The sequence below is a fragment of the Theobroma umbraticum genome, unplaced genomic scaffold, assembly GCF_002168275.2.
Source record: "Theobroma umbraticum cultivar Fairchild unplaced genomic scaffold, ASM216827v3 scaffold_95.0, whole genome shotgun sequence".
NCBI lineage: Eukaryota > Viridiplantae > Streptophyta > Magnoliopsida > Malvales > Malvaceae > Theobroma > Theobroma umbraticum.
Genome location: NW_018397257.1, coordinates 5,072,217 through 5,088,032, shown reverse-complemented (window position 1 = coordinate 5,088,032; position 15,816 = coordinate 5,072,217). Strand labels below are relative to the sequence as shown.

Below are 15,816 nucleotides of genomic sequence, written 5' to 3'. Positions count from 1 at the left end.
GCTAGGTTGTGGAGCTGACTGATCATCAGGTCCATCTATGGATGGCTTTATCACCGCGTAAAATAATACATTGTAAAAGATTGTTAAAATAAGGAGAACAACAGTTAAATTTGCTAGGAAAGACCCTGAAATTTCTGGGGTATCCTCCACCACTTTGTCTCTTGCAAGTTTCACATCTGAAGCTGCATTCAGTTAAATAGAAAAAAACCAATGTTCTTGTAAAGACCCCTTGTTTGCATATATGCTGGTAAATATAGATAACTAGTATTGCAGTACATCTTATTTCCAGTATGTAGCTAGTAGAAGTGAGAATATGACCCAATATTGAATCTTTTAATTATAACCGATTCAACATGTTGGATCAAATATGGGTTAGGTCAGGTGAACCCAAACCAATTAATTAGTACATCCACTAAACGGTCTTAGTGGGGTAATTAAAGCCCGAACCTATTCGTTTTGCCCTTCACAAACAGTTTAACTGATAACACAGCTTTGCTTCATCCTTAATATAAGATTTTCACAGCTCAAAGCAAGACATCAAAGGCCTATATATAGACATTATGTAGTCAGAATTTCACAACTTGGACGAGTAAGGATATGTAATTGAAGGAATAAATTGCGAAAGAAGGTAAAGGAACTTATGCCAAGGGCCATCACTTCTTGCACTTTAAATCTAATTTTGCTTACGCTTCTTTTGGATTGTATGAGTTATAGCTAGCACAGCTAAGCTCATTTATTACTTGTAAAAATAAAAAGCAGCAGAGAGGGAGAGCGGAGCATACCTCTAATCTTAGGAGTGCTAACTTGTTTCTTTGAGAGGGTTTGCAGCTGCTGGTCAAGCTTTTGAAGGGCTTCTTTAGCCTTTTCTGGGTCTACCTCAAACTGCTGTGAATCATTGTCCACCGCAGGAATAATCCAAGAAGATGATAACTTCGTTCTTTTCTTGGCATTGCCATAATTCCCACCATGTTCAATCCATTGAGATGTAGGTGTTGAATGCTTGGGGGTGAAGAGACAGAGTGGAGGAAATGAGGATGGATGCTTGCTTTGAGGCAAGCAAAAATGGAGAGACAACATTTTTAATGTTGGCGATGGAAGCGGAATTAAACCATAGCCACTTGAATGACTTGATTTCGGGATAAAACGTCCAAAGGGCTATAAATGTCTTTTCCTAATTTTCTGTGGATGCAATTGCTTGCTTCGCATTTGGCAACTACAATCCTTTATTTATGTAATTTTTAACAAATTAACTGATTTATCATATCTTAATTAATGCTTGACTTGCCCTAGTTTTGGTCTTTGGTCATGTATACGGATGAATGCATATTTTACAAGTCCCAATGTGTTTGATATTAATATTGATACTCAAAGCTAGAAATATATAATAAAATTAACCATATATTAAACAGTTTATAATTTAATTAATGAAGCTAGTGAAATAAGTGACTTACTGTATTCATATAAAAAAATTATTAAATTAATTAATATTAATAATGTATTCATAATGTATTCATAATCATATTTAATTAAAAATTATTCAAATGTTAATAAATTATTATTATATATTAATCATATTTCTTTATTAATCAATAGATAAATTTAAACTTAAAATGATTCAAATTCAAATAATTCAAATGCCAAATCCCAATAATAAAAATCCAAAACATTCAAAACCAAAATAACATAAATTTTTTTGAACTCAAAATACCCAACTTGAAAATGACTTGATCCACGTAATTGTCACCTTTAAAAAACAGAAAATTTAAATCCACTCATTGATTAAACTATGAAATTTTTATGGGCAGAAACTTAAGCTCAATCTTGTGTGGTTTTAAACTCTGAAAATAGAATTTAAATAAATTTATAAATTACAAGTTTACGTTTTTAATCCAAAAGACATACTTGATAAGTGATGGAAGATTAATGTTTATATATGTAAGACCCAATTATGCAACAATGGCGTTTAATTGGCTTTTTATCAATAGAGGAGAAAGACTTTTATATTAGTTTGAATCTACCTTAATCTTTTTATCTCTCATGAGAGCCTAACATTAATAAAAATTTGAATTTGTTTTAATATCACTTTTTACAGGTCGAAACTTAAGATCACATAGTCTGTTCCATACCATGATCGAAACTTAAGCTCATTCCCATGTGACCTTAAACTTTGAAAATAAAGCTTAACTAAATCTATAAATCATGGATTCATGTTTTCATTCAAGTCTGTTTAAGACCTTAAAATAGAGATTAAGTAAGTTTATAAATCACGAACCTCAATTTTAACTCAAAAAACATGTTTGATGATTGGTGGAAGACTCATATTGATATATTTAAGATCTATTCTATATCTTAATGATATGAAATCCATAACAAAATACATTTACTTTTAACTAAATATTCACTATAAATAATTATTAAATTTTAAAATTATTTTCAATTTTAAGACAAAAAATTAAATCAAGGTTCACATACACTTCTCTTTTCTTTTTTGGCCAAAAAGAAAAGACGCATTCTTCGTTGGAACAAAATTATGTACAACACAAAATTTTTTTCCTAGGGTGGATATAATTAAATAAGTTTTTATTTTATTTTAAGTTATTATAGGATGAAATTTTAAAATTAGTAATTATACTAATTTATTTTTAATTATATTTTTAAATTTGTTCATGGAGCTCAAATATATTATCATTAGTGTACACATACTTAGTGAGTTGAATTCTAATTCCTATGGATTTTTTAGTCAGTGTTTCTCTAGAAGGGGAACAAAGAAAAAATCCACGTCATCACGATGGTGACATGGCTAAATCCTATAGGCTCCAGGGATTAAACTCAAGTCACTAACCATAAAAAAATGAATCATAGTGCTGTGTAATGGGAAATACCGTTCCCTTGCTCATAATACGAAACAGAAACGAAAAAATAAAACTGAAAGAAAAACTTGGAAAAAAAATTAAAGCAAAAGGGAAAAAAACGTTGGTAGAAAAACAAAGCATAGAGGGGAAAAAACCAAAAAAAAAAAAAGGAAAAGGAGAAAGGAAATGAAGAAATCAGGCGGAGCAGAGAAAGAAAGCCCGAAGATCTTCAACCTCCGTACAAAACGGCAGCAGAGATCCCAGCGTCGACACTCCTCCTAGGGTTTGCCCTGCTTCCATTTCTCTGATCTAGGGTTTTATTTAGCGAATTTTTTTACTGACATTTTTAGATTTTTTTTTGGGTTTTGATCGGAATTTTTTCTGTCATGAATTTGTAAGAACCACAATCATTTTCTTTTGAACAAAGAAAATTTTAATTTATATGAATCACAAATAAAGGGAAAAAAATAAAAGGTAGAAATTGATTCGTATTAATTGTTGGGACAGCTCAATTACTGCAGTACACTCTTTTTTTTGTTGGGGTGGGGGGGGGGGGGGTGTGGGAAGGGGGAAGAGTGGGTAGTAGGGCAAGAAATATAAAGGGATCTTTTTTTTTTCAGTTTAAATTTATTTTTTATTTTTTGAATGTTCTGTTTAATTATTTTTAGCAAGGAAAGAAGGGAAGAAAGGATAGATTCTCAGACACTGGCCGAAATTGGATGTCTGAAATATGCCTAAAAAATTTTTATTACATTCGGAGTGGTAATGTTGTCCTAGAATGTTCCAGTTTTAGATGTCCTATGTTTATACTTTTACCAAAAAATTGAAGGGTTTGAGTGACAGAGTATAGATTCTTTTTCCTGAAATGGCTCAACTTAGAAGACGTGATAGAATTAAAGTGGTGATTCACAATAAAAATTGAGGAAACAATGTTGACTTAGTTACGGATTAGTTGGCCCTGCAAACTCAGGAAATGTTGCTTCCACGGCGAAACAAACTTGCATTCTAACTCACTAATGCTTTACAAGTCCATCATAACATATTGTGCTTGACTATCTATGATGGTGTTGTGATTAGTGGTCAGTATGACTTACAGTGGTAGTTTACATTATACTGACTAAATGATGGTATTGCCTTTTAGGCTTGATTTTGATCTTTGTGTCATGAATCTTGGGGTCACTTGTGCTTCAATTTGCATGTAATAGCCAGTTCTTATTGTTGATCATAATTCATGAATTCTCGTATATGTTATTGTTTTCTAATTTCTCTTATCATTTCCTTTCTACCCAGAAACAAGCTGCCAAGAAGGATGTGTTTCAGTTGTTTGCTGAGAAGGTGAGGGACCATAAGGATTTGGTGTCTAGATGGGCTGTCTTGCAGGAAACCCGTGTCGAATATTTTAGAGGGAAGGACTTTGTAAGCTTTATGAAAAATCATCTGGAGCTTAAAGAAATACTGGAGTCAGATAGAAATCTAGAAATTGAAGATATTGCCAATAGTTTGTTACAAAAAAATCTTTTGGTGCGCTGTGACCGTGTGGTGAAAACTGTTCGTCCGGGGAAGAAAAAGTTGTCTACCTGGCCTGCGCATTTAGAAATTTTCCCTGTGAGTCTTTTACTTGTTTAACTTTAAAATATTTGATAAGTTGCTTCCTGCTTTCTCCTTTAGGTGGCGTAGCTGCTTGAATTTCTGATACATACCCACAAATGTATATATGTGGTGTATATGTAATGTTTGTGTGTGTGTGTGTGTGTTTATCTTGTTGATAAAAGCAAGATTAATCTTTTCGCAGCTACTACCTGTACAGGTAATCTGCCCTATGATGCACCTGTTCTTTTTTTTTTTTAAATATCATTATTTTGTTTTTGTTTTTTTAATTTATTTTCAGGAGAAGTCTTCAGATTTTACGATTACCATATGCAAATACCTTAGGCCTATACTTGTAAATAGGGTGTGCCCTAGGATCTCACCTGTTTGAACCTTTCTTTTTATAATTATTATTATTATGTATTATTTTGTTTTTTATGTTTTTTGAAGCTAGGGACTTGTTCCATGTTATTGTGTCATTCCTCAAGCCTGAAGTCTCTAATGTCTCGAGGCATAGTATTTTTAACTAGATCCTATTTTGGTCTAAATTAAGATGACAACTTTTGTTTCATGTAGTCTTTGATACTTTTCTGTGACATCCAGTGTTATATTTATGGTCATTCGCTATCATTTGCTTTCCTGCAAAGTTCATTTAACAGTCCCTACCCCACCTCCATCTCCCTAATTTCAGTGCCTTTGATGCTCTGATGCCTTTTCTCATATTAACTCTTAAAGTAACTTACTTTTTTTGGTTGGTTGAACTTACATTATTCATTTTGTTTCATCATAACTTCTCTTAATTGCTAGAAAAATTAAAATCTGTGCCTTTCAGAATGATAACATTGGCATTTCAAGCAACCTCTCTTTTGTTCTTGCAATTAGCCATGGCTATTTGGCTTATGCTTTCTCTGTCTTCTTATTTACCGATGTTCTGCCTCTTTTTGTGCAGGAACAAGTTTTCTCTGAAAATGATGCCTTTTTTGCGTGGACATTTGTAAAACGACGGCCATTATGGCAAACACTTCTCTCATTTTTCTGGCCTGTGTTGACACTTGCAATTTGCTTGTTTCCTGTATATCCACATCGATGCAAATTACTAATACTCTACTCATGCGCGGGAGTTCTGCTACTTATCCTCTCCTTGCTTCTTTGTAAGTTTTTCTGTGATCATTTTTTCTAGATGTTATTTGATATTTATAAGCCTTGGATCCTTTTCTTATATAATTTGATTAGTTCTTTTACTAGATCATAAGTCTTTTAATGCTTTTAAAAACTAAATTTGCTTAGGTTTACCATGTTATAGAACAAATATAATTGGGCAATGCTGGCTGAAGAAAGCAGTAGTTGTTACTTTATTTTGAGGTTGGTGACTAGTGTTTGGAATTTTTTTGGTACAGTTCCAAACCTATTAAGCAAGGTTGCTATTATTGTCGTCATGGCCTTTTTTCTGTCCATTCAAGGCTTTGTTTGCTGAATAAAGATTATTCTATGTTTAACCCCCTGTTTTTAGTCACTGAATCCTGCTTATTCTAAGGTTTAAATTTTGGCTAATGTTGAGGCGAAACTAAACTTTTGATTCAATAATGTCCCTTGACTTAAGCAATTATATTGATAGTCTTTCTCACACTTACTGATACAACACAGACATGCATGTAGGCTCTGCCTTTTTGTTCTAATTGGTGGATTTGTTATGTCTGTCTTGCCAATATAAACATCTATCTTGAACACTGATAGTATAAAAACTTCAGAATTGGTAGAGATTGTATCCTCCCGGTTTTCTCTGTCTCTCTGTTTTGCATGTGCATGGGGAGAGGAAGGAGGGGGGTGACATAGGTGTGGTGATGTGATTGATTATTAAGGGAAATGCTTAGTCATATGCCATGAAAGAATGTCAATTGAAATATCAATAGCATATGATATGGGAAACAGACTGAACTATGGTCTTTTGAAAACAATAGCAAAATTCAAACTGGGTATAACTCACTCTACACAGGAAGAGGAAAGGTCCTGCTATTGGTTCACTTTCCTCTAAAGATTCGTATTAAACTAAATTACCCAAAATGCCATAAGGAAGTAAACTAGCGAGCCAAAGACATATGTTGGACCTAGAACCCACTTCTCGATCAAAAGTAGGGGAGAACTGGAAGTGCGTTGCTAAACCCCTAATGTATGCACTTATAGTTGTTGAGTTAGAACAGTTAAGTGATTTGAAATGCCTCACTGTGATCTGAGTTTGTTCAAGGTTATATTCATGTAACCAATATTAGTTATAGTTTAACTCGCCAGTTCTATCTTTCTGTATTTGGTCTGCTTTTACCATTTGTCAATTGCATGTTTTGCCTTTTCCTTCTTACTATTTTCTTGGAAATTTTAAAATTTCCAGTGAGAGCTGCAATATTTGGTGTTATATGGATCATTCTTGGAAAGCGTGTTTGGTTCTTCCCTAACATCCTTGCTGAGGAAGCAACATTGCAAGAATTATTCCGTTTCTGGCCCAATAAAGATGAAGAAGAGCGACCAAAATGGACTGCAAGACTATTCTATGCAATAGTGGCTGTGTTGGTCATACTGTTGCTGAGGCACCATGCCCCTGATGAGGCTGCTAGAGCAAGGTCAGTTCCGAATCTGCTCTTCTTTAAATATTTACTTTTGAAGGATTTTTTTTTTTTGGCCATAGCAGTTCAATCATCTTATTGCTTTAAAAGGCTGATATGGTTTGTGAAAATCTTGAATTCATTTGCTTGATAATGTTCTCAGCATAAATTGGGTTGTTATTGTGTATAGGTTTCTATTTTGGTGGTGGAAAACATAAAACATCTTCAATCTCAGTCAAGAATTGTGGCATTTGTAGTCTACAATTATTATTGTAAACAGTTGTAGAATTTTTCTGGGCCAATGTTCTTGGAATCGTTTGTCTGAAGATGGTTATATCACTCTTGCAGGTATCAGAAGCGGATGTCAAACATAATTGATGAAGTCCTGGAATGGTCTCCAAGCCTGGCGCTGTCCGGGATGATGGAGAAACAGACTGTGGTTAATGCCACAGAAAATACCAACAATTTTTCAACTGAAAGCAAGGCAACCTCCGAGACGGTGAACTCTGCCAAGGAAACTGATCAACCTCAGGATGATACCATGTGATAGATCTTGTCAGGCTTGATAGATGGTTAATAGTGCCTCTTTTGGATTTTGTTAAAAGAATTCGAGTGTAATATCAACTGAAAAATAAAGGCTTGATAGGTGGTTATGAAATTTGTGCCTTTTTAAATATAGGTTACAACACGCTAATTCTAGGGCTGTTAAGTCAATTCAATTTTACAACTATTATTATATCCATTAAAATATTTAATGTGCTTTCATGTTCCCTTATAACCTAAGATGGTCACATTTCCCTGTTTAATCACCAAAGCTCACAAATTTGTTAACGTTCAAAAATGCAACACTCATAACACGGCTAATCCAAAATCTACAAAGTGCAGTAGGTACCGTACAGACTTGTGAAAGGAAACGTCTTCAACTCAAAAGAAACGGAAAACCTGAAGGGCCATCTGCTTGTTATGGAATCCTTCCCACAAACTACAACTACATTTTGAGTTTATTTAAACAGTATCTGTACAAAAATGCACCTTCTGGGAAAATGATGAAAGCAGTGACACGACAAAAATGATGTCGAGTCCCATACAATCCCTTCTCCCCTTCCATCCACAACCTAAGCACAGGAGGAAAGCCAAGAATGATTTGCCGCCTTGACAATAAATCGCCAAGATGTGACCACGGACAACAGTTTGGAGTTACACCCTTCAGCTTTTCAGCGGGTGTCCTCCATTCACTGGATAGCAAGAGGCCTGTGTGAAGCCTGGTTAGAGGAGATGCTACCACCTCTATTCTGATAATGGCCACTGCCATTTACATGATGGGTGTCATGCACTTGGGACCCTCTTGCTTCTTGCTGGCTGAAGGAGGAGTTCCAGGTCTCAGCAGAATCAGCTGGCAATGGTTCAGAGCCAGATGAACTTGCGGACTGATATGATAGGGCAGGACCTGAACCTGTTCCCTTTCTTGAAGTATCAGCATCTGACTTCTTTGCAAAACGTCCCCCACTACCTCTTGCCCTACGCATAGCATGCTGGTGCCTAGACTCATGAAGGTATGGCTGTTGGATAATGGAGATTAGGTATTATAAGAATAGAGGTCAGAAGGCATGCATATTGAACCACAGCAAAACAACACATTAACAATGAAAAGAACAAGTTACTGACTATTCAAACTCTTAATAGTCAAGCAATTCAATGTGAGATATCAAAAAGGGAATAAAATATTTGAAAAAAATCTCTTGTTTAATGTGCAATAATCAATAATGTGGTGTTATCTTTGCCGACAGTGGGGTATAATTGACCAACTAAACGAGTATGCAGTTTTAAGTTTACCTTTCGGACTTTTACAACCTTCTTCTCAAGTTCTGCTTTGGCACGGGCCTGCCTTCGCCTAAGAATCCCCTGGTACTGTTTAGCATTCACATAAACTGGTTCTTGTGCCATCTCAATGGGCAATGCCATTCTGGCATGAGGCATTCCAACAAATGGAGGATAACCCTGGTCATTGCAAGCATTTATTTATTAGCAAGTGTACCACGATTTGACTGTCAACATTCAAAAAAAATACTTAAATGAAAATCTTACTGTAATGAATGACTTGCTTTATCATATTAAATAAAAACTAAACTAACAGAAGAAGAGCAGGTGGCCTTGGTAACTGAGGCCTGCTAACATAAATAAAATCATGCTTCAGTCAGATTTTCCCTTTCCCTTGCATCCCATGTCAACTCCCAAAACACCAGGACCACACAAAGAAATGAAGAAAAGCAAGAAAACAGGGTAAAAGCAATGGACGGAAAGAAACCACCAACTCATCAAGATAAGAAAAGGCAACACTTCCGAAGTACAATAGAAAAAACACAACAGAAATCATGCTTTGGTCAGATTTCCCCTTCCACTGGCATCCCATGTCAACTCCCCAGACATCAAGTCAACAAAAAGAAAGGAAGAATTGCAAGAAAAAAGGGCAGAGCAATGGATGGAAAGAAACCACCAACTCATCAAAGATAAGAAAAGGAAATCCTTCCAAAGTACAACAGAAAAACATGACATTGTTTATTAGGTAGTCATTTTTCAATGTTTCACCAACCAGTTTTTCCTTGCTGTAGTTAGGAGGAAATTCAAAAGTTTGTATCATGGACCAATGATTTACTAACCATTAAGAATTGGAAAGGAATTCAAAAGCATGTATCCCTAATCATCTAATCAGTACGCATCCCAAAATCACTGTCCTGCTAAACTGTCCATCTAAGTAAAGATCACTGAATTTAGCACCAAATATAGGGTCTCCAAGTACCTACTTGTGAACTTCAAACATAATACAGTTTGCATTTAGTTTCAGCAATTTGGTTCTCTCTCTTCCTTTGCAAAACTGTCCATCTACATAAAGATCACATAATTTAGCACCAAATATAGGGTCTCCTAGTACCTACTTGTGAACTTCAAACATAATAGAGTTTTCATTTAGTTTCAGCAACTTGGTTCTCTCTCTTCCTTTGCAAAACTGTCCATCTACGTAAAGATCACATAATTTAGCACCAAATATAGAGTCTCCAAGAACCTACTTATGAGCTTCAAACATAATACAGTTTTCATTTAGTTTCAGCAATTTGGTTCTCTCTCTTCCTTTTTTTTCTCCTCTTTTTTTTTTTACTTTCATTTTCTAGCCCCTGCAGTAGAGTTGGTTAGAAGATAACTTCAGAAATTAAGGAAAAGTGTAAATGAAACAACAAATCCTACAATTGAACCATTCAAACCCAGCTAGTTAAAGCAATGCCAATAAAAAATATAAGACATTTGGCCAAGCAGAAACTTGTCAAACAAACCATACAGAGTTTGCTCAGGTATGTTGATTGTGCAAAATACCCCTTCACAAGGTGAAAAAAAACAGCATGAGGTAAAACCTTGGTTGAACATTCACCAAGGTTGTTTAGCTCTATTTATTAAAAGGAAACAAAAAAAAAAAAACCCTTGGATTTCGAGTTTTTTCAGGCTTTCTTCCAGAATCCAAAACCCCAGAAATGAACACATCCATCCTTCCGCTAGCCTCAATAGAGCAGTGGCAATTGCCAGATTCATTCCAATTAATTATTTCATAAGTCTTTTGCTGTTGTGTGTCTGTCTGTGTGCACGTGTATGTATGTATATGTGTTTGTGTTTGTGTCTATGTATGCATCTAAGTGTGTCTGTATGTATGTATAGGTATGTTTGTCTCTTTGTATGCATGCATGCATGTATGTATATATGTCTCTATGTATATATGTAATTAAGTATCAAATAAATTGCATTTGCTTTATTTAAAGCTGGAAGTGGTATTCAACTTAATGTATATGTCTTTAACATTCATGTCATCATATGATCCTCTTAAGTTATTCACGGAGTTTGATGTCCGCTATTTAATAGCACAAATTTACATTCTGAAATTCCACAGAATGACTATTATGCACGTGCTTCATGTGTTTCATAGGATTTTATCTTAGGAAGTCACAAAACATTTCCAGAAAAAAGAATTAAACAGAAGCAAAGCAATGCATCCTAGAAATAACAGTTGAAACACATCTAACATGCCACCAAAAGAAGAAAACCAGCATACTACACCCTCAACAGAACACCAATGAGTTGCACTTCAGGTAATATGAAAGTAAAAACTTGCTCTATAAACAATCTACTCAAATTCCAGCAGATTTAATGAGTCTAACACACCAGCTATCCTATTGAAGCATTTGAGAAAACAACTTCCACATTCACTAGAGTGAATTCGAGCCACAATACCTTCTTTAAAGACCCATAAAGACCAACCATTGTTGAACAAATTTGAATAAAAAGATTAGATAGAAATGACTAAGCTTCCATACCAAAGGTTGATGTCCATAAGCTGCCATCATTCCACCATAAAATGGATCTTGATAAGGATTTGATGCACATGCCTGCAAAACGTTTGGAAGAAAGCTAGGAATCCTTCCATAGCAAGTTCTGTAACTATGGGACCTCTAACTGTATACATCAGAGAATCTTGAGCCCAAGACACTTACAATTGAATGACCGACAAGCTCAAGCTGTGGAGGCTGTGTGAGGCATTCGTCACGCATAGCAGGCATAGTAGATGCAACATGCTGCAAATTGTGATGTTCTTGTCCACCATTTCGAACTGAAAATGAACAGGGGAAAAACCATTAGCAGCCCAACCAATAATCTGTTGGATGAAAGGCATAATCAGTAAGAGCCAGTAAATGATCAACATGCTAGGCAACTAAAGCTCCATACTGGCCATGGAAAAACATTATTAGCAAGGCTTAGCATATCTATTATACTAGTCAATAGAGACCAAATTCTTGAACTAGGTTTCCATAACTATTTCCAGTTTCCACATAAGCTTTGAAAAATGGGTCAAATACCAGTTTTCCAGGCTTCAGGAAACTACTGATGTTTAACTAAATACTTAGATCTGTATGTTAAATACTCCAAACACATTTGAAAAGACCCAAAGGTTTGCATGAGATATTAGTAAACAGAACCTAGACAAATATCTATTTAAATAACCTATAGATCCATCTTCAGTCTCAAAATTCATGAACTGAAGAAGAATAAGGCACACCAGCAAGCTTCAAAGAGACTAAACTCATTTATAGTCATAACATTGTTTTAGTAATTATTGCCTACAGATATTACTAGAATAATTAAGCGAAGTACCTGACTGGGAGGACGCAGTGGTTTGTGTTTCTTTATTACCATCATCCTCCTCATTTACCCCACCATTGGAGAGTGACCGGCCATCATTTGACTCTGAACCATTAGGGCATTCCATTGAAGATGAATTTGATGTATTTCCTCCTCTCACTCCTGGGGAGATGGTACTATAACCAATATTACGCCACCAAGGCTCAGAATAAACTGCAGTTGGAGGAACACCATGCAGATCACGTTCTAATCGACTTCCACCTTCAGACTTGGACTGCATTCCTCCCAATACCCTCAAATGACTGTCAATTTTTTATTCTCTGCCCCAAAAATGAAGCAAATAGAACTTAACACATTATTTTTATACAATTAAATGCTTTGTCACGCAACTGAAAGAAAACCTTTCTTCACCCCAGCTCCAAACCAAAAGAAAAGGTAAAGTTGTAATTGTTGAATGCCAGAGATAAAAGTAATCGAATTTAACATCGAGACAAATAAACATCCAATCAAGCTTACCACAAAATATACCAAACATACAAACATGGCATTCAGTTTCTGGTAAATGTAAATTCCAATTACTCTCTGATGTAACGGCATCAAAGAAAACAAACCATAGTTATGATCACATTTAACAGAGAACCAGCTCAAAATGTCTTAATACTAGAAGTCTTTCCTTTAAGCAGATAGAGGAAAATGAAAAGAGAACCTCATAAAATGTAGAAAAAGAGATTCCCACCTTCACCTGAGTAATAAAGCAAAATTTGCTTTAAGAAGAGAAATGAAAGCAATAACCACAAAACTTTGACCACACACATAAACAAATCCCATAATAATTGATTAATTTACTAATAGGCTAAACTAATATGTTTTGTCCTTATTTTTGCTACTTGTCTTATTACTATATTCAATCAGATGAAATAAAACCAGCACAACTGACCCAAAAATGAATCGAGGATTTGAGTTTTCTTATTAATAAAATCAAATTTTCTAAATCACTGTTCTTCCCTAACATTTATATCTACCAAGTCTTGTCACTTTTCCTGCTTTCCAGTATATTAAAATAGTTACAGAATTATGTTGATGTCTTAGCAAAGTTCTTTCCTTGTCTCCTTGAAGTTTCCTCCTAATGTTATAAAGTAAAGTTTCTTTCCAGTTTCTAACAGTAATTCAACCTACTGTTAATGTTATAAAGTAAAGTAATTCAAGACTGTTATTTCCCGTTCTGCATGGAATTGATAATTTTAAATTTTTAGAAAGGAATTACCATTTCTCTTCTTGTCCGACAAAGCCCAAAATCCCCAACCTAAAGATCACCTCAATTCATCAAATTCAACAATCAAAACCTCAAAATTTTCAAACCACAAATACCTAATTCCCCAAAAATGAAATATACAAACTCTACCCAAAAAGGAAATTTCAAACCACAACAATAAAAGCCCCTCAGTTCTCAAAACCCCCCCAAAAAAAACAACAAAAAACTGCAATTCCACTTTAGAAAAATTACAAAGAAAAAAAGACACAACCGAAAACAATCTGAATTTAATAAACCAATAAAAAAAAAAGGAAATCGACAAAGACACTTACCGGATAACCGAGAAGACCGAAAACAAAAACCCTAGATTTTGGGGATGTCTTTCTCTTTTGAGAGTACAATGAAAAGGATAATCGAAAAGAGAGAGAGAAAGGGAGTCAATCTAGTCTAGTTTGAGAACTTCCCCTGCAATTCTCAGTAAACAGTAGTTTTAAACTCTGAGAGTTAAGCTCTGATCGCGTCACCGACTGTTAGGATTCTAGGTTTTATCCACCTACTGCTTTTACCGACACGTGGACCGTTTCAATCATGTCAGTACTCTTTGTTCCTCTCTATCCTCTCTTTATTTTTTGGGTTTTTATTATTTCTTTTCTTTGGATAAATAAAAGAAAAGAAATCATAGATTCTATACAAACTCAACCATCCTCCCCTTTCTTTTATTTATTAATATTTATATTTACTTTTTAGGTATGAAAAGAGAAAAGGCACAAAGAATGGATGATCTCACGTGCTTTTTATTATTATTATTTTTTCTTATCTTACTCATAAACACATTTATCCAAAGGAGAATTCCAAGCCCTTAACTCAAGAGATCAACCCAATCTTCTTACAATGTTTTATCTCAAACAAGTTGTTTTTCTAGATTTTCTCATTAATATCCTTCTTTAAACCTCTTTTACTTGTCTATCTATAAATAAACATGTCAAAAAGTAAGATACTCGTTATTTTTTATATATAAATATCTAATTAAATTAAATTTATTATTAATTTTATATAAATCATTAATAAAAAATTAAATTAATAAATTAAAGTGAGTCTTAGAAAAAATTAAATTAAATTTTAAAATCATTTTAAAGATAATTAATAAATTACAGTAATTATTACATTAATTATAAAAATATATAAATAAAAATAATATATAATATAATCAAGCTCATATAATGAGCACTTTAAAACTATGTTTATCTAATGATAAAATTCAAATCATATCTGAATTCGTACTGAGTAATAACTTTGTTATTCAAAATTTACTGAGTTTAATTATAAAATATTTTTATTTTATTTAATAGAATTAAATAATATAAAATATTATTAAATGAATCAGAGAACTTGAAACACGCTGTGGATAGAAATAAAGCTCATTTAAAATGTAATTTTCCATTGACTTTTATGGTGAGGGCATTTACTTGACTTGACTAGGAGCAGGAAACCGGTGACGAGACAGTTGCCAGTTAAAAAAGGGATTGCACGTAACGTGAGTAGAGCCTACGGGTGACGTTATCGGAGGGCGAGGGGGCCTTGAAAAATAAATGGGCAACAAATAAAAATTGGGAGGGAAGGGCAGGCCCACGTGACACGCACTTGACGGGCAAAAATACGGGAAATGCGTGGCTCGAAAGTGGGGACCCCATCCGCAGGGTAACGACAGAAAGAGATCCAGCCACGTGGCATCTTGCTTTTAATTATTTTATCTCCTGGAATAATTGTTTTCACCAACTAGGGAAGAGTGGAGCCCCTACCACTTGGTGAGGGTATCCACTTCACAGCCAATCATTATTTTCTGACCAAAAAAGATATTTTCATTAAAGTATAAATTTTAAATAATTTTATCTAAAATCTAACTACTCGGAAATAATATGAAATAAAGAAAAATAAGTCTAACCCTATATGAGATGTGGGTTTGTAGCCACTAGCAAAAGTTAAACTCAATCAAGTACTTCTTCTCTTACTTTAGTGCAATTGATCCAATTTTGGATGCTTATAGGTAATTTTTTTTAAGCTACACTTTTGGATGCTTATACTTTTTATATAGTGTTATTAAAAAAAAATACAAAATCACATTAGATATGAATGCAATTTATCATATTAATATAGTAAATAACTTGACCTATGACACTCTGAGTTATCTCACCATGTGTGGATTGAGCTAAGTTCGGCCCAAACTCACTCAAACTCGTACTATGAATGTTTTTTTGTTGATATTCATTTATATATATATATATATAATCAAAAGATTTATTCAGTCTTTACACTCTCCAATTCTGCTCAATTTAGTCTTTATATTCAAAATTGA

The 15,816-nt window shown here is 34.2% G+C and overlaps 3 protein-coding genes across 3 annotated transcripts in view; 1 reads left to right on the top strand and 2 right to left on the bottom strand.

Moving 5' to 3' along the window:
• Positions 1 to 1,085, bottom strand: part of LOC110412324 (uncharacterized) — a 1,317-nt gene extending 232 nt beyond the window's left edge. Inside the window, 2 exon segments of the mRNA XM_021422857.2 lie at positions 1 to 182; positions 783 to 1,085. Of these exon segments, the coding sequence (XP_021278532.2) occupies positions 1 to 182; positions 783 to 1,077 (477 nt within the window). The 5' untranslated portion in view covers positions 1,078 to 1,085.
• Positions 1,086 to 2,867: 1,782 nt separating this feature from the next.
• LOC110411846 (translocation protein-like protein) lies at positions 2,868 to 7,691 on the top strand. Its single transcript, XM_021422180.2, is given in 6 exon segments — positions 2,868 to 3,064; positions 3,066 to 3,135; positions 4,143 to 4,457; positions 5,389 to 5,590; positions 6,823 to 7,051; positions 7,382 to 7,691. Coding segments are annotated over 6 exon segments (1,041 nt in total). The 5' UTR covers positions 2,868 to 3,038; the 3' UTR covers positions 7,581 to 7,691.
• Positions 7,692 to 7,831: 140 nt separating this feature from the next.
• Positions 7,832 to 13,994, bottom strand: LOC110411847 (nuclear transcription factor Y subunit A-1-like). The gene is given in 8 exon segments (XM_021422181.2): positions 7,832 to 8,296; positions 8,299 to 8,592; positions 8,867 to 9,031; positions 11,389 to 11,460; positions 11,566 to 11,681; positions 12,224 to 12,531; positions 13,476 to 13,514; positions 13,796 to 13,994. Coding segments are annotated over 6 exon segments (972 nt in total). The 5' UTR covers positions 12,492 to 12,531; positions 13,476 to 13,514; positions 13,796 to 13,994; the 3' UTR covers positions 7,832 to 8,239.
• Positions 13,995 to 15,816: the final 1,822 nt, after the last annotated feature.